Source organism: Malaclemys terrapin, chromosome 3 (assembly GCF_027887155.1).
Source record: "Malaclemys terrapin pileata isolate rMalTer1 chromosome 3, rMalTer1.hap1, whole genome shotgun sequence".
In the NCBI taxonomy this organism is placed as follows: domain Eukaryota; kingdom Metazoa; phylum Chordata; order Testudines; family Emydidae; genus Malaclemys; species Malaclemys terrapin.
The window spans coordinates 32,762,587-32,786,571 of NC_071507.1; the positions used below are offsets into that span (position 1 = coordinate 32,762,587).

The following is a 23,985-nucleotide window of genomic DNA, read 5'->3' on the forward strand; positions in this document are numbered from 1 at the left end:
AGCCAGATATGTCAGATATGTCCACTACTCCCCGTGGAAGGCTGTTCCAGAACTTCACTCCTCTAATGGTTAGAAACCTTCGTCTAATTTCAAGCCTAAACTTCCTAATGTCCTGTTTATATCCATTTGTTCCTGTGTCCACATTGGTAGTGATCTTAAATAATTCCTCTCCACCCCACCCCACCCCCGATATTTAGCCCTCTGATATATTTATAAACAGCAATCATATCTCCCCTCAACCTTCTTTTGGTTAGGCTAAACAAGCCGAGCTCTTTGAGTCTCCTTTCATAAGACAGGTTTTCCATTTCTCGGATCATCCTAGTAGCCCTTCTCTGTACCTGTTCCAGTTTGAATTCATCCTTCTTAAACATGGGAGACCAGAACTGCACACAATATTCTAGATGAGGTGTCACCAGTGCCTTGTATAACGGTACTAACACCTCCTTATCTTTACTGGAAATACCTCGCCTGATGCATCCCAAGACCGCATTAGCTTTTTTTAACGGCCATATCACATTGGCGGCTCATAGTCATCCTATTATAGTCAATACTCTGAGTTAAATCAAAATCTCTTGATAATCCTTGGGGAATAAGAGTAACTTGAAACTGACTGACTATATAGTTTAGGACATTTTACATAGGAATAATAACTCTTTAAAGTAAAGTTAAAATAAAGTAAAATTAATTTAGTCGTAATAAATTCAAGTACTGTATTAGGAAGTAAATCCGGATGTGGTTATGACAGAATTATTGTCACTATAATCATATCCTATTAAACACAATAGTGTAATTCACAGTGAGTAATCAATGAGTTTCTTTTAAAATTAATTCTTTCCTCAGATCTGAATAAAATTATTTTCTGTTATCTGATAAATAATGCATCGGAATCCAGTATATTTATGAGAGTAAATACAAAAGTTCTTCCCCTTGGAGGAAATAGTCTTTAAAAGCTGTGTGAGAGAAATGCTGTCTGGTAGTTGATTCTCTTTTATAAACCACTTAATCTTTTTGTAGATAATGTCAAGAACAGAGAAACTCTTTTTATACAGTATATTTTAAAGAATGCTTTGAAATTAAAGGGTTTGATCTGGTAATTATGTGAATGCTGGAGTAGACACCATAGTGTTACATTAGATCATCAACTGTTCTGTTAGTGTGGAAGCACTGTACCCTTAGAGTTCTGTGTATTTGGCTACTCACAGTGTATGACAGCTAAACTTGATTTTCTGTTCAGTACACAAAGTCTGTTGCATTGTTAAAATTGCTATTTCAGCTTAAAGCCAGGATATTTTAAGTCAAGTAAGTTGCATTTTTGAGCTAAATCTTTTCTTTATCAAAAATACTTTTTAGTATGTGCCATATATTATATAGTGTATTTCTTGCAAGTGTTTTACCAGGCACCTTACACATGACTGGAGAATGCTACAGTAAGCTAATGATAAACAAAACAAGTGTGTCCTGCTTTGTGCTGACTATATAGTTCAGTAGAGCAACTCTGCACTCACAAAGATCTTGCTGAAATCATCAAGCAGCGGATAACTGAGCAAATACCATTATTGAGCAGAACTTCAGTGAAGGTAACATGCTGTCACTGAAAGACATATATTTAAGTCTTTTCAGCATGCATCTGTGATGTGTTTGGAGAATATTATAGACAATATATCATGCTTTAAGTAATTAATGGTGATCACATACTTCTATTTGGGCATAAGCTTTTGTGGGTAAAAAAACCCACTTCTCTGTGCATCCGAAGAAGTGGGTTTTTTACCCACAAAAGCTTATGCCCAAATAAATCTGTTAGTCTTTAAGGTGCCACCGGATTCCTCATTGTTTTTGTGGATACAGACTACCCCTCTGATACATAGTAGGTACTTTTGCAGCTGTAAAAGTATTGTCAAACATATTTTTCCCATGTTATATTTATTTGTCTTAAAGATACTGTGTCCAGTTTTTGAATAGGGACAGGCATAATTTAGGAACGTGACTTAAGATTTTAGCTAAGGAGAGCTACAGGGATTCCTTTTCTAGAATAAGAAACCTGAAAACTTCACCTGATTCTCATATTGACCTTCCTCTTGCTCCCCCAGAGCCCTTAGTGCAGTATTTTTCAAACCATGGGTCAAGACCCACTGTTGGGTCGCGGCATGTAAGGCACTGAGTCACCTTGCTCTGGTCAGTACCGCCGACCGGGACGTTAAAAGTCCCATTGGTGGTGCTGTCCAGCTAAGGCATGCTAGTGCTTACCTTTTCCGACACAACGCTATGTCCCAGACGCGGCCAGCAGCAGGTCTGGCTTCTAGGCAGGGGGGCCACGGGGCTCCGTGCACTGCCCCTGCCCCGAGAACCAGCTCCAATGGGAACTGGGGGGGGGGACGGTGCCCACGGGCAAGAGTCACACGGAGCTGCTTGCGCGCCTCTGCCTAGGAGCCAGACCTCCTGCTGGCCGCTTCCAGGGTGCAACATGGTCCACAGTGCACCCCGGCTGCACTGCTGACTGGGAGCCGCCGGAGGTAAGTCCGCGCCCCAATCCCCTGCCCCAGCCCTGAGCCTCCCCCAAACCTGGAATCTCTTCCTGCACCCCAAACCCCTCATGCCAGGTCTCACCCCAGAGCCTGCACCTCCCACCCAGAGCCCTGACACCCTACCGTACCCTGAAGCCCTCATCCCAACCCTCTTCCCCAGCCCTGAGCCCCTCCCACATCCCAAACCCCTCATCCCCAGCACTGTTGGGTCACGTGCATCAACAATTTTCTTCAGCTGAGTCCCCAGAAAAAGAGTTTGAAAACCACTGCCCTAGTGGAGCAGTATTGGACCAGGGCTGCAGCTGGAAACACAAGAAGCTGCAGACAAATATACAAGGAAAAACAGGAGACTTCCCTGGCCCTTTTTAGGCAGACATGCCAACTCTCGCAAATTGATTATGAGAATTGTGATGTCTGAGTAAAATTAAGACTCCCTCATGTGCTCCGATAGAACTCTCAAATGTCAGGATTTTTTTTTTTTCAGCTGCAGCACATTCTTAAAATGTGTTTCCAGTCAAAAAGGAGATACCCCACCCTGAACAAAGCAATGTGATTTCTCCACTGGGCAGTTACTTCCAAAATACTTTGAGAGACCATGAGAATTAATTTACATATCAGATAAACAAAGCTATCAAGCCAACAAGTTCAGAGAAGAGACAATGTAGCTACACCCCAGCAGGGAAGAGAAACTTCATCTGCGGTATAAAGAAGAGGGGAAGGGTAGAGCCCTTCAAGGACACAAAAATGTGGATCCGCATCTGATCTGCATCCGCCAGTATCAACCTGCGATCTGACTCTCGATCCTCTAGCTGTCTTCTACCTGTATCCGCACCCGCAGCAGGAAGCCATCTCACAAGGGCTATGGGGAGGGGAGGGAGGAAGGGAGCGAGTGGGGTCTTGCAGGGAAGAGGCAGCGCGAGGGTGGAGACTGGGGGTAAGGGACAGCGCGAGGGTGGGGTCTCGAGGAGAAGGGGCGGCGTGGGGGCAGGCTGGGGGAAGGAGCAGCGCATCGCGTGCTGCTTCCAGGGGCTCGTGAACAACGGTACATGGCCACAGCAGTGCATGCTGCAGCATAGTGGGGCGGAGGGGTGGGGTGCTGGGGCCCCGCCCGCTCCAATCTCTGTGTGGGGGCGGGCCCTGCTGCCCAGAAGCTGGTGAGCTGGGGCCAGGACTGAGTGCGGCCAGTGCTGCCGGGCTATGGTGGGGATGCTGGCGCTACCCGAGGGTCCCAAGCTGCTGGACAGGAAGCGGCGCGGTGAGTGGGTGCTGGACAGCCCTGACTCCGATGTGCCGCCCAGCCGCAGCCACTGGCCCCGAGCGCGCTGCGCACCCCAGGCTGCCTGAGCTGGATGCCGGGGGGCAGGCGCCGCTGGTGAGTAGAGCCCTGTGTGGTTGTATCTGTTGTCAATCTGCTATCCGCAAGAATGGTCTGTGAATATCCCTGGATTTTCATGGCTCTAGGGAAGGGCCAAACCTCAAATAAGCAATTGAATCAACTGGGAAAAAAATCCTGACATATGAGAGCTCTAAAAGTGAGGCTTAATTTTACTAAGCAATCCTGTCCGCCTCCCCGGGCGCAGTCAGGGCTCCAACTGTCAGCTCCAGGCGGCTACTCCCCTGCCAGCCTGGGATGTGGGAGCACTTCCACCAGTCCTGGGGAGGCTGAAGAATCCTTAGGAGCAGAGGTGAGGCTGGGGACTGCGGGGGGCTGGAAGTTAGACAGATGAGGGCTGATGGGGTGGGGGGCTGTATTGATGGTGGGTTCTGAGCAGATGGGGTGCGTGCTGGGAGAGTGAACTGAGGGCAGTGGGGGTTGTGGGGTAAGGGGGCTGAACTGATGGGATGGTGATGATGGGGACTGAACTGGGGGGGGGAGCTGAATTGAGGGGGGTTGGATGGGGACAGAACTGATGGGGGGACTGGGATACAGGATCAATTGCTGGTCCAGAGATGGGCACAGGTGGGGTTGAGAGCTCCTACATTAGGGGCCAAAGTCACCGTATCCAGTTAGGGTTGCCAGGCGTTCGGTTTTCAACCGGAATGCCCACTCAAAAAGGGGCCTGGGTGGTTCCTGTCAGCATTGCTGACGGGGTGACGAAAAGTCCGGTCAGTGGTGCAGCAGGGCTAAGGCGCAGACTTCCCTGGCTCTGCACAGCTCCCAGAAGCAGTGACATGTCCCTGCTTCCCCTAGGAGCAGGGGCAGCCAGGCGGCTCTGCGCGCTGCCCCCACCCGCAGGCGCCACCTCTGCAGCTCCTATTGGCCTCAGCCCTCCCGCACCCCAACCTCCTGCCCCAGGCTGGTGAAAATGAGCGAGTGAGCGAGAGTGGGGGAGAGTGAGCAATGGAAGGAGGGGGATGGAATGAGTGGTGGCGGGGCCTCAAAGAAGGGGCGGGGTAGGAGTGGGCTTTGGGGAAGGGGCAGTGCAAGGGTGTTTGGTTTTCAGCAATCAGAAAGTTGCCAACCCTATATCCAGTAGTTGAATGAGAGTGGGCAATACTAATTGTCACATGCACACACCGTGGGGATGGACAGGGGGAGTTCAAAAATCAAGAAACGGATCTAAAAAACATGATGTACTCTTTTTTTTTTTTTTTTTTTAAATGTCATGATTTTTGGACCAATTTCATGATTTTTTGGAGTATGACTCATAATTTTTGATCGCTTGAAGTTGGCAATACTGTTTAGGTAAGTTCTGTATTTTTTTCTGAAGGATTTTTGTGGATTTGTTTAGAGTGGATATCCTGAAAAACATACTGAAATTCTCTAGAAAGAACTGTGGAAACCTCTAGCTGTGGCTTTGATCTCTACAATGTCTGTTCCCTGGGTCTCTGGCTACAGCTCTGAAACTTCCTGTATTGATACATATGATTAGGCTGACAGTATGGCCTCCTTCTGCTTCATTATTTCATATTTAAAAATTTTAGTGCAAGACATTTAAAAGAAATAATTACTAATAACTTAGTCATGGCTTATGTCAGAGCAAGTGAGGGAAACGATTTCCACGAAAGCTTATGCTCTAATAAATTTGTTAGTCTCTAAGGTGCCACAAGTACTCCTGTTCTTTTTGCGGATACAGACTAACAGGGCTGCTACTCTGAAACCTGTCATAGTTATCAAAGTCTCTCCTGCAAAGCACTTATTTTTTCTCTGCAGTCTCTCTCCTCTACCTGCTGGTCTGCCTGTCCCCATGGTACTCAGTCTACATTCCAGACATAAGCACTTCTTTTAGAAATGCTTATTTTCTACATCGATCTTCTTGGAACAGCAGGAAAATGCAGGTCGTCCAGTCAAGCAGGTTTGAAATAATGGACCAAGTGCATCTTTACCAGGAATGCACCAGGGATGGATTGGGCCCACGGAATTAGAAAGGAGAATAAGGGAATAGGAGGGTTACAGCTGTTTGGTATACACATCTGTAGATATAGATGATATAGAAATAGGTTCCCATAGGCCACTGAGTTCATCTATGAGAAATTAACCGGGTTCAGTCCTTAAGGTTCACTAATTTTATTTTTCCATTCTGAATTGCTTCTTTTCAAAAACTCCATTTGAAACTTCAGGGGGAAAGAGTCATGATTCTTAGTGGATCAGAAGGAATGTTGTAAGTTACACTACACATTTCATATCAAAGACATCTGTGATTTTGCAGTTAAGACTGGTCTAATCTGATGCTGTGTAAAAGATATGAGGCCTGATTCTGGTCACAGTTATGCTTGTTTTACACCAGTGTAACTCCATTGACTTCAGTAGAGTTATTCCTGATTTATGCCAGTGTACAGGTCTGATCAAAAGCATATGGAAGTCAATGGGAGTCTTTCTGTAAACTTAAGGCCTGATCCAGAGCCTACGTAAGTGAGATTAGAATCAGTCCCCTAGTGCTACTGCAGAAATGTTCCTACCATGTAGTGTGAGGACTAATCAGGCTTTTTTCATCCTTTTCTGTGTCTGTTTATTGACGTGGGCAGAAACAGCTTTAAGTTGCTCAGGCTGAAAAATATCTATTTTCAGAGTTTTCTGCTGGAAAGTGTTGGCCCCAAAAGGTAAAATGCCATAAATGAGGGAGTATGATTTTTTTAAAAGGCCTTCCCAGAACAGCTTGTTTCATATTCTTTCATCTGTTGGCAGCTTAGAATAACAGAACTGATTCCTTCCCACCTTTTGTAAAGGTCACATAGCTCACAAACATGCTCCAGTAACAGTATCTTATATAACCACTAGCTATCTCTGTGTAAAATAAGGAGATTGTGCTGGAAATCTCCAGGGATTGGTGGGGGAAATTAACCACACTTTTTATTCTAGGATATTTGGCTGGAAAGCAAGCACATCTCATTCAGAGAACAGTAAAGTTCAATTTGTGTTCCATTGAGATGGATTTTTTGTCAGCTGCAAAATGTAAAATGCTGATGGAATGAACCTGGACTCAGTAAAACCATACATCTATCCTTTAAAATATATATAGCAATAGGTTTTGTAACTTGAACTCAAGGTAGGTTAATAACAGTGCTTTGCTCTGATTGCTATGCTACTGTATTCCATTTTCATTTGTCAGTAGGTGGCACCAGATAGCTAGGCCAAATCCAGACCTTGTCTTGAGTTGCTTTTGCTTTGCCATTAGATTGTTCAAGGAGTTTTTGTTTGCTGTACTGGCCACTGGCTGTAGGTGTTGCGTACTTTATTAATGACCACTATGCTGTTTGGGATCCTTTATTGTGTGATAATGATTTAGCAATAATGACAGTCAAACTCTACTTTGTCATATTTCTCTGTAGAGCTAAATCCTCATATAAACATCCTGATGCCTAATGTTGCTTTTGTTATGGCATGATAAGCTTTAAAAAATGTAAGATATGTCTCTATGTCATAGTCAGGTCTTGTGTGTTTAAAATATTGGGCCTGATCCTGCAATCCTTACTAAAGCCTATTGAAGTTAATATGCAATGCCTGAGAAAGGACTGCAGGCCTCAGTCCAAAATCAGTTTGCTATGTAATGACCTGTCTTGTTTTATAGAATTTGTGGAGGGGAGGGGAATCTTTTTATTTTTATATATATTAAACTAGATTCTTTAAATTTGTTGACATTGTCTATGCCTGTGTAGTACATATTTTATTGTTTGTATTTAGGGTGACCAGACAGCAAGTGTGAAAAATCAGGACGAGGGTGGGGGGTAATAGGAGCCTATATAAGAAAAAGACCCAAAAATCGGGACTGTCCCTATAAAATTGGGACATCTGGTCACCCTATTTGTATTGGATTTCCTCATGCCCTGACCCTCTTTTTCATATTTTTATGAGTATAGCTTTTATCAGTGTCGTTGCTTTATGACGGGAAATGGTGCACTTGATTTTATATTTATTTTTTATCCTGTACATAATTATTTAAAGGCTTACAGCAAATATTTTGGGCCCAGTTCATTAGAAATATTCAGTCCACATATGCACAGTTTGTTTGTAACTGATGTACTTTTCCCTAGCAAAGTACGGTACTTTTCTTTTCTAATCAAGAGCAGATGTTACATCTGCATCTCCCCAGAGGTGCAAGGCAGCACATCCACAGAGAGGCATAAATGAGAAGTAAGAACCTGTTTATATCCCTGCACAGTCTCCCTGGGCCTTAGGTTTGGGTGCACAGGGGTAAACTGTTACTGCAAACTCAGGACTCCAGCCCAAGTAGGTGGGCAGGGGAGTGAGTAGAGCCTGGACTCGATTACCCAACACTGTGGCCACTGACACAAGGTGCGTAATAAATATGCTGTTGGTATAGCACCAGTAGAAAATTATGATCCCGCTCTCCCTCCCCCCGCCTCCCCCCTTGCCTATGGAGGGCTGATTCCTTCCTTACTTTGTTCCTGTGATGGCATCAGTGAGCTTGTGTTAGAAGTATACTGCAGACCTTAGTCATGCTTGTAAAATGTTTTAAGATCCTTGGATGGAACACAGTAGAGATGTGCTAGATACCATCCTGCTGATTGCAGGATAACAGCCTAATGGATTATTTATAGTACGTAACGATTGGTATGCTACCATTTTGTTGCTGAAATAAGTACAAGGAAATGGTGGTTAGTGCTGTATGTCACTGGACAGGATTCCAGGTTAATTCCCTGTGATAGTCATTTGATCAGACTTTACATATGCAGAAAGTAATGTTTCTTCATCTTCATATTAAATATTCCTGCTTGTCAAAACACTCATCTAATGAGTTTACATGAGTGTGTTTTTACTTTTTGACATGAGTCTGCACCTTTTTGGAAATGTGTCTAGGTCTTTTTTTGCACATTAGGTTTTTTGTACCTAACACATCTAGAGTTCATGTTTTACAGTCATGTTTCACAGCTGTAAAATGCAAACAAATTCCCTTTGAAAATAACTATGGAAATATCTTATTGTGCCATTTAGCATGTTCCATTCCCTTTGTTGTGAGTCATGATGACCCTATTTATTTTTTACTGGAAGTAAACGTTATTCAGTGGATTTCAGAAGGAGTGGTAGGCTGCTAAGACTTCTGAACTATATTGGAGCCGTTTCGTCGGTTTACTGAGTGGAAGCCAGTGACTTTGAAGCCGAAAGTCCTGAGTTTGAATCTTATTGCGTCTTTTCAATTTATGCGTATAGTTCTAAGCGACCACCCTATTTTTTCCTTTCTACAGAGCTGTTTAAGGAGAAGCTGATGCCAAGGATAGGTTAAGAAGGTTCAAGATGACAACAACAGTAGCGACAGACTATGACAATATTGAAATCCAACAGCAATACAGTGATGTGAATAACCGCTGGGATGTCGATGACTGGGACAATGAAAATAGTTCTGCACGACTGTTTGAGCGATCCCGTATTAAGGCTCTAGCTGGTAAGCATTCAAGTGATGAGAACTCAGTGCAAGTAGGTAACAAAAAAAGATTTCCATTCAGTAGAAATCTGATGTGATACGAGTGAATTATTGCTTGTTGTGATACTCCAAGGTTTTTAAAATATTCCTCCTTGAATTTTGCATGTATTTGCCCCTGTTAAAAACATTATATTGTCAGCCTGAAAGCACCAAAGCCCAAGACTCAAAACTCTAATATAATTGAGTAAAAGACCTTATTTATTTAATGTGTAGTGTTTTGGGAGGAGAATACTACCATTGTAGGGCCTTTATGACATGCCCTCAGCAGTGGGTCCCACTTGGAACTACAGTTCTTCCTTGCCATGTATGAACCCAGTCCAGTGCTTAATTTGTAATAAAAGAGATGCCAGGGCTAAAGCAATTTTTTTACATTCATAACTGATGCAGCAAGCCCAGATGTGCCGGGGCTATGAACTGCCAAGCCTGGAGGTGCCGGGGCTCAGCCCTGGCAAACTCTGGGACAAATTAAGCACTGACCAGGCCCATTTCAGAACAGTTTCCTCTCCAAATCAGCCCATAAAAGCTGGCATGGAAACAATACCCCTCTCCAACCTCTGCTAGCCTGAGGAGTAGGAGATTGAGATTCAGACTGAATAACTGACATACTGAGGGTCAGATTCTCTGCTCATTTTACACCCATTTAACCTGCTTGATTTCATTGGTGTTGCATGGAAGTAGTTGTAGACAGGTTTTGGCCCTCTATGTACTGGCTTAGTCTTTAAAGTGCTAGATGATAGAATCATAGAATATCAGGGTTGGAAGAGACCTCAGGAGGTCATCTAGTCCAACCCCCTGCTCAAAGCAGGACCAACACCAACTAAATCATCCCAGCCAGGGCTTTGTCATGCCGGGCCTTAAAAAACCTCTAAGGATGGAGATTCCACCACATCCCTATGTAACCCATTCCAGTGCTTCACCACCCTCCTAGTGAAATAGTGTTTCCTAATATCCAGCCTAGACCTCTCCCACTGCAATTTGAGACCATTGCTCCTTGTTTTGTCATCTGCCACCACTGAGAACAGCCTAGCTCCATCCTCTTTGGAATCCCCCTTCAGGTAGTTGAAGGCTGCTATCAAATTCCCCCCTCACTCTTCTCTTCTGAAGACTAAGTAAGCCCTGTTCCCTCAATCTCTCCTTGTAAGTCTTGTGCCCCAGCCCCCTAATCATTTTCGTTGCCCTTTGCTGGACTCTCTCCAATTTGTGCACATCCTTCTGTAGTGGGGGGCCCAAAACTGGATGTAATACTCCAGATGTGGCCTCACCAGTGCCGAGCCCTCTATCTGCTGGCAGTGCTCCTATTAATGCAGCCCAATATCCCGTTAGCTTTCTTGGCAACAAGGGCACACTGTTGACTCATATCCAGCTTCTCATTCGCTGTAATCCCCAGGTCTTTTTCTGTAGAACTGCCGCTTAGCCAGTTGGTCCCCAGCCTGTAGCAGTGCATGGGTTTCTTCCATCCTAAGTGCAAGACTTGCACTTGTCCTTATTGAACCCCATCAGATTTCTTTTGGCCCAATCCTCCAGTTTGCCTAGGTCACTCTGGACCTATCCCTACCCTCCAGTGTATCTACCTCTTCCTCCAGCTTAGTGTTATCCATGAACTTGCTGAGAACGCAATCCATCCCATCATCCAGATCATTAATGAAGATGTTGAACAAAATCGGTCCCAGGACCGACCCCTGGGGCACTCCGCTTGATACTGGCTGCCATCTAGACATTGAGCCATTGATCACTACCCATTTAGTCTGACGATCTAGCCAGCTTTCTATCTACCTTGATACCAAACCTGGCTTTATATTATGTACTTTTGGTCACTGATGATTATAAAAATATTATTACCGTATTTTCTTTTGTTTCCCCATTTCCTCAATATTGATGGCCTAATAGGGATACATTTAGTACTGTACTAAATTTGAAGAGCTCATATACTGTACTATCCTTGGAACAAGCTAGAGAGGTTGATCTGCTAATGGCAGGCTGTGGGTAGCTTCTATTTTGGTCCATTCTGGCCTATTTGCAACCTTATCATGTCCATGCAAAGAGTGTAAAGGAAGAGGCTCCTTAATGCACTTTAACAATACCAACTGCCTCATTCATTGCCCACTGTTGTCAATGGGCGTTCCCGAATACCTTGCTGTGATTTAACTTTCCTTTCCCAGAGCCTGAAAGTGAAAATTTTCAGGCAGCCTGAGTCAGTTCCCCTGAATGATTTGAATTCTTTGAAAAGGAGGGACTTAACCAGTGTGATTATTTGGCTAGATTATACTGTCTGCTGAATGTTATAGGTACACTTTAAAATGTAACATTTCTAATCGTTGTCTTGGAAATACATGTAGATGCTTGATATTTTTAAACAGTTTTTCACATATACCATTGTTGAAACAGAATGTTTTTACCCATTCTTCACAGAATACTTCAATGGGTGAATAAACTTGTCCTGCAACTCAAAATAAGTTCCTATCTCCAGTGTACAGAAGAGAGACACATTATATTTTTGAGAAATATGGACCTACTGCTTAAAAAACAAGACAACAGAAGGCCAAATTCTTTTGTCAGTTACACCAGTATTAAACAAGAGTAATTCCAGTGAAATCAGTGGAGTTATTCCAGATTTACATTGGAGTAACTGATAACAGTTTTTATTCAGTTTGTTTATCCAAATGCACACAGTCAGAGTCCAGAGTGCAGTAGTACCGGTTTCATTCTTACATTAACTTTCTGAATAAACTGTTATGGGGGATGGACCCAAAGGCGTTGGCCAGGTCGAGCCACGCTATCGAGCACTGCTTCTGCGTTCTCCTGGTCGTCTGGATGACGGTCTGGAAGAATCCGAAGAAGTGAGGCTTTTACTCACGAAAGCTTATGCCCAAATAAATCTGTTAGTCTTTAAGGTGCCACCAGACTCCTTGTTGTTTCTGTTATGAAATGTCACTCTTAGCCACTGTGATTTACGTTTTTTACAAGGTAGGTGGTCTCTGATGGCTCATGCACATGCCCTTCTCATCTAGAATATAACTTCTGACTAAATTTAAAGCAATGTTTTGACTAGTCTGCTATGGAAGTAAGTCTAGAAATCAAAACTACTTCAGTTACATACATTAGATGGGAATCTTTACAGTTTTTAAAATTTTGGCTGCATATTCAAATTATTTTGATTCATGGTCCTATAATGTACAACACAGCCAGCAACATTAATTTCTAGATCCTAAAGGAATCTGAAGGACAGTATAACTTTCACAGTTTCACAATCTCTTCTCTTAGCAAGGTTTAAAACACTTAAGCTGTCCTTAAATGGAGAAATGCTATATTTTGAGGCTTTTGCTATCAATAGTAAGTTCTGATGAAGATGTAAAATTATCTAAATTAATAAACGTTTCTAAAATCCATGCTGTCTCCTTTCTAACTACATTCTGATCATCATGAAAATTGTATTTGACTTATTTTATTTTTTGTTTAAAGGCATGTGATTATTGCATATTAAAGGTTACACATTAACCAAGTATGTTTGAGTAGCAAAGATATTATGTCATGCCCTCTTAGCTCTGAGGTACTATACTGCAAAGTAATTTTTATGCTTTCTGTAAATGATTTCCTGAATCCCATGGTAGCATGCCCACATTCCTGACCTCTGAACAAAATGCCTCAGTAGTGTGGGACATACTGTGAGCAGGGAAAATGGCTCAAAATGTGTTGAGGTTCCTGGTCATTGGAATTTTGATTAGAAGAACAATTACAAATATAACAATTGTTAATGTCTTAAAATATTTTATTTATAAAATTTACTTTGGCAAGGTATAGGTACTCTCTGCTTTTATTCATTAGAACCAAACTCCGGGACAAATCCTGAAAGGTGCTGCGCGCCCTCACTCCACCTATTGAAGTCAATGGGAGTTGAGGGCTCACATCACCTAGATGTTTCTAAGTATCGTGCAGGATCAGGCTTAGAGCTAGGTAACAGGAATATGAAATAGTTCATGCAGCTAAATAAAGGCCAGATCTTGCAGCTCTTACTCATGTGATTAACCTGTTGACTTCAGAAGAACTACTCATGAAAGGGATGAAGGACTGGGTCTTAATTCTAAACTTTGTTACTTTCAGAAGACCTGTATTTTTTTTGGCACTCACAGATTACATCAGCACAGTGTGAAATTGAAGTTATAAGGTAAATGTCTGCCCGGAAATGGTGAGATTTTTTTTTTAACTAAATTTTTTTAAAAATTAGGGCCTGATTCTGATCTAAGTGACACTGACTCAAATCAGCAGTGATTCCAGTATGAGATCAGAATCAGGTCCTGTGACCTTTAAAGTTTGACATTACATGAGCAAATTGCATTTTACTACTACCAAGATACAATACTCTGCGTTTTACTTTTATCCGGTAGATTTGATGGTATTTTTCTTACAAATATTACTAGCAGGAATTAGGCACCTGATATAGCTCCCATTGAAATCAGTTGCTTCATTGACTTCCATGACAGCTAGATCACACCCTATCTAAATAATAAATAATAAACATGAAACAATCACTTAAAGGATATATAAGTAGGTGCTTAAATAATTCAGATAATCTAAAAGAAACACCAGTTTCAAAGCAGAGCAGATTTGATATGCAGCTATATTTAAATATACTCACTTCTCTAGTAGGGGAATTGATTAGGTTTTTATGTGCATTACTCACCATTATAATTTTTATACACTTTTACCTCTTTGACTTTGCATTTTCTTGTTGGCATTGTGAGCACCTTGTGGCAAGAGGCTATGGCTACACTAGAGAGTTTACAGCAGCGCAGCTGCACTGATGCTGTCTGTGTAGCCACTTTAAGCCGATGGGAGAGAGCTCTCCTGTTGACTTAATCTACCCCCAGTGAGTGGCGGCAGCTCTCCCACCAACATAGCACTGTCCACACCAGTGCTTAAGGCAGCGTAAGTTATGCTGCTCAGGCTAATTCACACCCCTGAGCAACATAATTTATGTTGACTTAAGCTGTAGTGTAGCCTTAGCCAGAGACTTGGCTTGTTCCTTCCACTGGTGCAGCACTGCTTGAAATACTGGCATCACAGAGCTTTATTTCAGATCAAAGGTTCTAGTTATAGTCTGAACCAATACTGCAGGCACTCTACCTGATGGATGACCTTTCTTCAGTCTCACCAGGCAGACAGGCAGTTTCAGATTTTTAACAGGGGGTGAGGGTAGTTAACTATTGGAGCAGACAAATAAGGCATGTGGTGGATTGAGGTCTTTAAACCAAGACTAGTTCTTTTTCTGAAAGATATGCACTAGTTCAGTCATAAGTTATTGGGCTAGATGCAGGAATCGCTGGATAAAATCCTATTGCTGTGTTGTGCAGCTGGTCAGACTAGATAATCATTCAAGTATCAGAGGGGTAGCCATGTTAGTCTGGATCTGTAAAAAGCAACAGAGTCCTGTGGCACTATAACTTGCTCATCTTTATGACCAAGCATATAGTAATGGGAGCCATTATTGTTGACAACAAGACCCTGCACTCTTGAAAGAAAATACTTATACATAATTTTGCTTCTTCTGATGCAGCAGAATTCACTGTTACCAACAGACAACACTTTGGCCAAAAATTAATCCTCCATCAGTCTAGGACTGTATATCCTCACTGTTCTCTTATTAATCTGGGTAGTATATGGGATGGTTTTGTTGACCTGTTCCTCTTCCATTAAGCCTAAACTTTGAACTGCTAATTATCCACCCAATTTTAGCTATCTCCAGTGATGGAGGAGATGGTGAGGAGAATTCTAGGCCTTTGTTATGATAAAAGTTAAAGATAAGTAAAATATATTCAAATCATCCATTCTCTCCCCACATCAGTTCAGAACCTTTAAATGATACTCTACAAGGTTCAGAGGTGTTCTAGAACACAAGAGCAGGGGTATTCTAGGACCCAATCCAGTGCCCATTGAAGTCAATGCAAGTGTTTCCACTGATTTCATTGGGCTTTGGTACACAACTTCACCAGAGAAAGAGAGTTCTTCTCTTTCCTTTTGTGTTTTTTAATCAAATAATCTTTTCTATCTCTGAAAATATTTCACCCACCTGCTAGCTTCTCACTGTCTGCTAGCAAATTGAATTTAGATGGACACTGGCTCTTTCTGGATGTTCCGGATCAGAGCAGGTCAACAGATTATAAAGCAGGCTCCTTTTCCAATTTGGCCATCTCCCGATGGCAACATTTTTCTTTTCTGAAGTGACACATGAATGACAGGAGCCCTAGATAACTACAGCTAAAGATCACCCAGGAACATGTAGCTTTTTAAAGACATCGCTCTTTCTCTGAAGTGACAGGATAATCAAAAGACATATTTGACTAAGATTTGTACCTTGACACCTTCGTACACAAGGCATGCCCCAGTAGGCTGTCATTGCCAGACAAATGTTTATTAACTTTAGTTCTTCTGATCCTTGTGATAGGATGCTGACACCCTGATCCCTCTTTGGATGGACAAAATTGTATTCGCTCTTGCAGGACTGACCAGTCTGCCAAGTGGTATAGCGCTAGATTCCAACAAAATAAATGTAGGGCCTTGTAACCAATGGTATTTCCCATTATTAAATCTTAGGAAAGAAATTGTTTTCCAAACATGCTCATAGCGCTATGATTTAACGACAGTAGGCTTTTTAGAAACACATTAGATTAAACTTTGGAAGAGATTTCTCGCTTCAAAATTTCAGGTCAAATTAAACATCAGATTAGTGAGAATCTATAGTCTCTCAACCTACTCTACAGATAGAAGTGTCAGTCAGGTAAAAACTTAAAAATCACAAGCACCATATATCAACCTTAGGAAATATATATTGTGTTAGGACCCATAACACAAGGATCCATGAAAAGGGTAGTTTTAGTCAATGTTCCATAAATGGACAATGTCTTTAATTTCCCTTCTAGAGAAATGGAGCGCTTTGCTCAGTTTTGCTGTTAAGAATGGCTTTTCTTCTAAAATGATTAAACAGCTCTGGTTGCTACAACCATTTGAATATGGATACAGGGAGATTCATCATTAAGTCTGTGGAATTTTCTCCTGTCAATATACTGATCTTTATAAAATGCATATCTCCATGTCCCTGTTATCCTACCCTATCACAAAACAGTCTGTTGTGTATCTCAAATCCAGCATTAGTCTTAGAGAACAGATCGTGATTCTTTATGCACCCTTATAAGTAATGGTAGTAACGAGTGGCACTGCTGCAGGCATTAGCGACTGCACAACCCATGCTTCTGTAGTCAGTGTGAATAATCCTACTGGTTCAAATGCCATCTGCCACATAGCGCATTCTTGGGAAGCAGTGTTAGGAAAAGTATGCCACCTCCGAAATACTCCATTTCTCAACTAGATGTTAATAAAGAATTAGCCCAAATTTTTCAAATATGCTTTCCTAAAGCTATTCACCTAACTCCACATTTTAAATGTTAATCTTTGTCCCTCAGGTTTACCTGAGAAAGTAAGAGTTAGGATACTCTATCCTCAGCCCACAAAGCATTCATGTTTAGGGAGCGTTAACAGCCTCATTTGACCTTAAACGTTACGGTTGTGCGTGGGAACAGGAGTGGTCTTTTAGACAGACAAGACCCAAGCCATGCATGGCTCATCGTTCTTTGTCAACAACTTGAGTTGCTTCCATAAGCAAATAGTAGGAAATGAAGTTGTCAAAGAGTTTATCCTGTTCATGTATTTTTCTTTGTTAATAAGGGTAGTATGGGGTTTTTTAGGCTGAAGACAGAAAAATTCATACTGGAGATGTGCTGGGCAGCTACAAAGTGAGTCTGTCCTATGGGTAGATACACTGTAGCCCTTGGACACAATACTTCAGCTTGAATTTGGACTACCCACATTTGTTCTCTAGGCCCCCAGAGAACCTCATACACTGAGTGCATTGTGGTAGACATTTTTATTTTTTACCCAAGAGTATTTAGTCATTTGGATAAAACACAAATAAACAGCTCCAGATCAAAAAAGGGAAAGACTTATCAAGTTACTGCTTACATTACTTTTTAGGCATACACTTGTTTGCCCTTGCTATCTGTCTAACATATCCCTAGTACCAAAGTTTCTGTCCCTTCAGCTTATGAAGTATCCAGTAAAAATATAAGGTCAAAATAAAGTATTGAGTCCAAAATCAGTAACAAAGGAATATAAAGCAATGATGTAAATTTTGCACCCTTATCAAAGCTAAAAAGGCTCATTCATACATTTAAAAGATACTATTGAGATTAATCTTTTCCAAAATCTCTTTCATGAATCTTTGTCAGGTAAGATGTCTGGGATCTTAATAAAAATAAGTACATTGATTTTAAAAAATAAGCATTTAAGTGGAGTGTAGTCTGGATGGATACTTCTAAATAATATAAAAGCGTTCAAGGCCTCACAGACAAATGGAGATCAGGTATAAAGGACATCTGAAGGATTCACTTGATACAAAAGAGAAACATAAAACCCACAGTGCTGAGTTAGCAGATGCACCTCTTTCACTGTGTATTTCGTCAGCTGGAATTCTTAGGGCTGCTCAAAGACTGGAAGTCTTTCCGATTTATTTACTGTAGCAATGCATAACCCACCCAGGAAGACGGAAAAGAAAGGAAATGCATATGATCCATTTCTGGTTGCTGAGATCCCCACAAGCCTCCTTAAAGTCCTATTCCGTTTCTTTTTCCTCTGGTTTTTTTCCTGACCCCTTTTCTTTCCCAGATGACAGCACTATAACAGCGCTAAATCTAGCCTAAATTTTCAAAAATGTGCATTAATTTTTGGTGCCTGAGGTTTGATTTTTCAGAGGTATTGATCACTCATTGCACCCATTGATTCATTTAGTGGTGTGGGTTTTCAGCACCTCTGAAAGTTAGAGATATAGGTGTCTCAAACAGGACACTTAAAATTAATGGGTCCTGTGAAAATGTAGGCCCCTAAGACTAAGAGAAGATACATTTTATTGCCACACACAAGCATATCCATCCATCCACAACCATCTCGTGGGTAGCACCCATACAGCAGAGCAGTTAATTTCCTTCCTCTTGGAGACCAAGCATATCACTACCACTTGCTGGGTTACGCCTCATTTGAAGAGAAGGGACCGTGGTGATCTCCCATCAGGTGTGTGTTAGCACTGTGCTGTATCAGCAGTCTAGCAATTTACAGTTCTTTGCTAATCTGATATTTTGCCCAGTAGTCCTATATTCTGGCAACAAAGTGCAATTAAAACTAATTTAAGAATTTCTACATTTTATTACACCAGGCCGAGGAAATGATTATTTCGCTTACACTTCAAGGGAAGGGGAGAGAGAGAGGGGAGAAAATTGTAGCAGTTGCTCCATTTAGGTTAACAGCTTCGTGGCCAGTTACTAACGTCAAGTAAAACATGACCTTAGTAACTTTTAGTTTTAGTACACTAAAAACTTTTTCTGGTCTAGTAGTGTCAGTGACAAGTATGATTCCCCCACCCGCCCAAACATTTCTGTATTGGCAAAAGCTCTAGTGTAGATTCAGTAATACCAGCATATACTTATAGCTTATTTTGCTTAGGGAACCAGAGCAAAAGCCCTTTTTTTGCCATTTATAAACATATATAGTGTCTACACTAGGAAGGTTTGTTGATATAGCTGTCTCAGTACAGATATACCGGGAGATCTTTTCTAGTGTAAACCTGGCATGACACAGTTAGGGCTCTACTTCTGGAATGGCTTTTTAAGCTGTAGTCTTGGAACTAGTGCCTACTGGAACCAGCATAGAATCAAGTGAGCTGGAGGGAAAATGAGTGATACGTTCTAGTCCCAAAAATCATGGATATAATTTTAGCATCTAACGTGGCATTGAGGGAGGGAGTGTGGCAGAAGAGCTACTGTTACATTTTTGTACCTTACCTGCCATACTCATATAGACCAGTGGTGAGCACTATGCTGTCATGATAATATTTAAAGCTTAACCCCATCTGTCCCTAGTAAATGATTTAGTTGATTTTAAGGTTGTTGAGAGAATTAAAAAACAAACAAACAAAAAACAACAGATCAGCAAGCAAGTAGCAAAATTGTTTATTTTTGGCTTATTTCATTCCTTCCTCTTCCCCCCGCATTTTAAAAAGTCTTAACAGGCTGATGCAGAGGAAAATTACATACATGGTGTGACGGGATCCCTGGGATACAATCTGAAACTGGGGTACCACAGTGCCCACTTAACTCTCCAGCCTGGGCTGTTTCTCACAGTGCTCTGCTAGTGACAAGCAGCGAACCCCTCCAGGTGATGTTATCACTCAGCACAACAGCAAGTGGAGCCCCATGCCCAGCTAGATTGTATGAATGCTCCCTGAGCCACTCACAAATCACACAGGGAAAGGCACCAGCCAATTCCCCCCAGCTCCCCAGCCTTGCACCCCAGAACTGTTCCATTTTGCCCTGGTCAGAAGCCTGACCAGTGGACATTTATTACCCAGTGCACCCTTCTCTCAATGTGGAGAGGACAAACATAAGCCTTTGTAAATTGAGCTGAGATTTCCCAAGCACATCAACCAAACACACTGTTTTAGGTAAAATATAAAACAGGTTTATTACTTACAGAAAGATTGATTTTAAGTGATTATAAATGGTAGGCACAGAAGATCAGAGATAGTTACCAAAGAAAATAAAAGATAAGCATACAGTCTACATCTTAAACCTTATTACACTAGGCAGTATTTGGATCAAGCAGTTTTCTCACCCCACTGGATGTTATAGTTCTTAATACACAGGCTTCCCCTTTTAATCCTGGGAATAGTGTCCTTAGTTGAAGTCTTTGTCTTCCCAGCATTCTTGTTGCGTCCAGCATAGGTGGGGGAGGAGAGAGGCCAAGGTACAGTGCCACTGTCCCTTATTTTATACCCTCAGTCCATGTGCCTGGAAAACACTAGCCCAGACATGTCCTGCTGGGCTTTGCTGACTCATGGAGTTGAGCAATCTCCCATTGTGTGATGCTTGTGCAACCTTCTTACAGTATTGTAAATCCCTTGTTTATAACTCCCCTGCTGATTAATGGTCATTTATCACCCTCCTGGGTGGGAATCACTACCCTTGTTGTCACTGTGGAACTTGCAGTAGAGACTCTCAAACTTACAACGTATTTTGTAACAACCATGCAGCAAAATCTCACAATTTCATATGCACCGATGATATACATATTTGGACAGAACAATAGGTTTCAGCAAATCATGATCTTTCATATGAGATCTTACATGGCATGCTTTGTATGAAATATCTCATAATTATATGACACAAGTGAATATTGGGGTTCTAGGGTGCTGCTTTGAGGTACAGAGTGCCACACATGGATCAATCTATCTATCTATCGTACATACAGCAGTAGATATACAAGTAAATGGTACAAATGATACTATTTTTGGAACAATATCATTATACATAGTTTGGCACATAGGCAATTGGTACAGCATTGTTACAACTCAGAAGAAAAGCATGGTTTTGGTATGGCATAAACACAGGTGTTCATTATGGCCCTGTTATCTCTCAGTAGGTGCAGGAGTAGATGTTGTAGGAATACATATTTTAAATATGGCTAGTATGCAAACAGCCCAGATACAGAAATCAGTTGCTTTCCCGCTGCGATTAAATATCAGATCCATGTTCCTGTATAATTCCTTGATTATAAAACCAGTTCAAACCAGACTGCAAAAAGGACAAATGCTATATATATAATATATATATTACCAGTTTGTTTAAATGATACACCATGGTTTGTTTTAAGGGTAGTAATTAAAATTATCAAATGATACGATGAATTGGTTAAAGGAACTGATTGCTTGATGGCAAGTTAATAGCTGTGTGAAACAGAACACAAATTGCCCAGGTATGACAAGTGTAACTGTCAGAATAGACTTTGATCTCAGGCCTGGTCTACACTGGGGGTCGGGGAGGTGAGCTAAGTTGGTCTAAGTTACGCAACTTCAGCTACGAAAATAGTGTAGCTGAAGTTGATGTACTTAGAGCTACTTACCACGGTGTCTTCACTGTGGTAGGTCGACTGCTGATGCTCCCCCATTGACTCCGCCTATGCGTCTCGCTCCAGTGGAGTACTGGAGTCAACGGGAGAGCGCCCAGCAGTCGATTTATTGCATCTTCACTAGATGCGATAAATCGACCCCCACTGGATCGATTGCTCTAGTGGTAAGTGTAGACATGCCCTTAGTTAAGTATCTTGGGAGTAGTATAGAATGTGAGCAGTTGCTGGCAGCATGTGCTGAAAACTCTGAAAACCATGGTTGTTTTATGCCTCCAGCTAAGCTCTATTGGGGCTGGCAACAGCTTGTAAGAAGTGTCCTGCTTTGAGCAGGGGGTTGGACTAGATGATCTCCAGAGGTCCCTTCCAGCCCCCACTGCTCTACAGCCAAAATGCTTCTGAAATAAATGTAGTCAAACTTTACTAATTCTGGGTCACTGAGAACGAAAATGATGCTTAAAATTGTTGATTGGCTCTAGTTTTCAAGATATGCTATTGGGTCAGTGTATACGACCCTTGACTTGGGAATGGCGGAGGATAAGTGAGTTATAAAGGGAAGGGATCTCAATTTCAACCAGAAATGACTAAAATACATCTTTGATTGGATCTATGAATAAATCTATGACTGGGTTTGGACAGTACTTACTTTTTAGACAAAACAATGAATGATGCAATCTGAAGCTGGTATTGCGTCATACATGATATGAATTGCACCATGTTATTCCTAGAAGTCATGGATGATGCAATCATAACGAAGCTTAAATCACTCTGCTGAACAAATTGCCCTATATCAGCTCTAGAAATCATACAGTGTCGTGCTCTCTTATTTGTCAGTGTTTGATTTTGCAAAGGGACACATTTCTGTTTAGCCAAAGTGAGCAGAGATGCCTCGTACTTGTGTGAACAGTGCAGATAACTTCTGCTATGTTTGTGGTGAAGTGACTTTTGCATCACAAAAGCGCAGTATAACCACTATGGTTAAGAAAGCCTATCACCTTTATTTTGGCTGCAAAATTGGAGATCAGGACAAGAGGTGGGCCCCACACATATACTGCAACACTTGTGCAACAAATCTTCACCAGTGGTTGAACAGGAAAAGGAAATCTATGCCTTTTGCAGTGCCAATGATTTGGAGAGAGCCTACAGATCATACCAGGAATTGTTACTGCTGCATGGTGCCTCCAGTTGGGAAAGGTGTGTCAAAGAAGAAAAAGTGGACTGTGCATTATCCAAACATTCCATCAGCTATACGCCCAGTACCCCAAGGAGAAGGACTGCCGGTTCCTAATGCACCAGAATCATTCTCACTTGAGTCAGACGAGGAAGAGGATGAAACTTCTGGTCCTGAACCATCCATGTCACAGGACCCACATTTTCTCCCATCCTCCTCCTCTGAACTACACCTCATAACACAAGGTGAACTGAATGACCTTGTCAGGGATTTGGAACTACCCAAGAGTAAGGCAGAGCTGTTGGGCTCCAGACTACAGCAGTGGAATCTCCTGGCAGGTGATGTTAGGGTTTCCATGTTCCGTGACCGTCAAAAGGATCTTGTCCCATTCTTCTTCATGGAAGGTGATCTTGTAGCCTGCAACAACATCGATGGTGTGATGGCAGCCCTCAACATCCTTCACGATCCAGATGAGTGGAGACTGGTCATTGATTCATCGAAGATGAGTCTTAAAGCTGTTTTACTGCATAATGGCAATGTTTTGCCATCAATTCCAGTTGGTCATGCAGTCCATATGAAGGAAACCTATGACAACATGAAACAACTTTTGAGGTGCATAAACTATGACCAACATCAGTGGCAGCTTTGTGGCCATTTGAAGGTTGTTGCTCTCTTGCTTGGTCTGCAGACTGGATACACAAAGTACTGCTGTTTTCTCTGCTAATGGGATAGTCGTGCAAGAGATTCCCAATACATCAAGAAAGATTGGCCACTCCGACAGTCATTGGAGCCTGGGAGGAAAAGTGCTCAGCATCCACCACTTGTTGAATCAAGGCAGATTTTGTTACCACCCTTACACATCAAGCTGGGTCTGATGAAGAACTTTGTCAAGGCCATTGACAAAACACAAGCAGCTTTCAATACCTCCGTGGAAAATTTCCAAGGTTAAGTGAAGCTAAGATAAAGAAAGGTGTCTTTGTTGGTCCTGAGATTCATGAACTTCTTTGAGATGATGCATTTGACTGTGCACTGCGTGGCAAGGAAAGGACGGCATGGAAAGCCTTCTAGTTAGTGAAAATAAATTTTCTCGGAAACAACAAGGCAGACAACTACAGGTCGTTGGTGGAAAACCTCCTCAAGGCATACAAAAGCCTTGGTTGCAACATGTCACTAAAGATACATTTTTTGCACTCTCATCTAGATTTTTTTCCACCGAACTGCGGAGCAGTGAGCGATGAGCACGGCGAGCGATTTCACCAGGACATTGCAACAATGGAAAAACGCTATCAGGGCAAATGGAGCCCATCAGTGCTTGCAGACTATTGCTGGACAGTGACAAGAGATGCTCCATTTAATGAATACAAGAGACAAGCCAAGAAGCGCCGAGTAGACACTGAATAGGACTAAACTA

The 23,985-nt window shown here is 42.0% G+C and overlaps 1 protein-coding gene across 1 annotated transcript in view; it reads left to right on the forward strand.

Moving 5' to 3' along the window:
* The window catches only part of SPTBN1 (spectrin beta, non-erythrocytic 1), a 200,960-nt gene that overhangs the window by 53,532 nt on the left and 123,443 nt on the right, over positions 1-23,985 (forward strand). The window contains exon 2 of the mRNA XM_054021962.1: positions 9,168-9,364. Coding sequence (XP_053877937.1) covers positions 9,217-9,364 — 148 coding nt within the window. The 5' untranslated portion in view covers positions 9,168-9,216. The remainder of the gene's footprint in view (positions 1-9,167; positions 9,365-23,985) is intronic.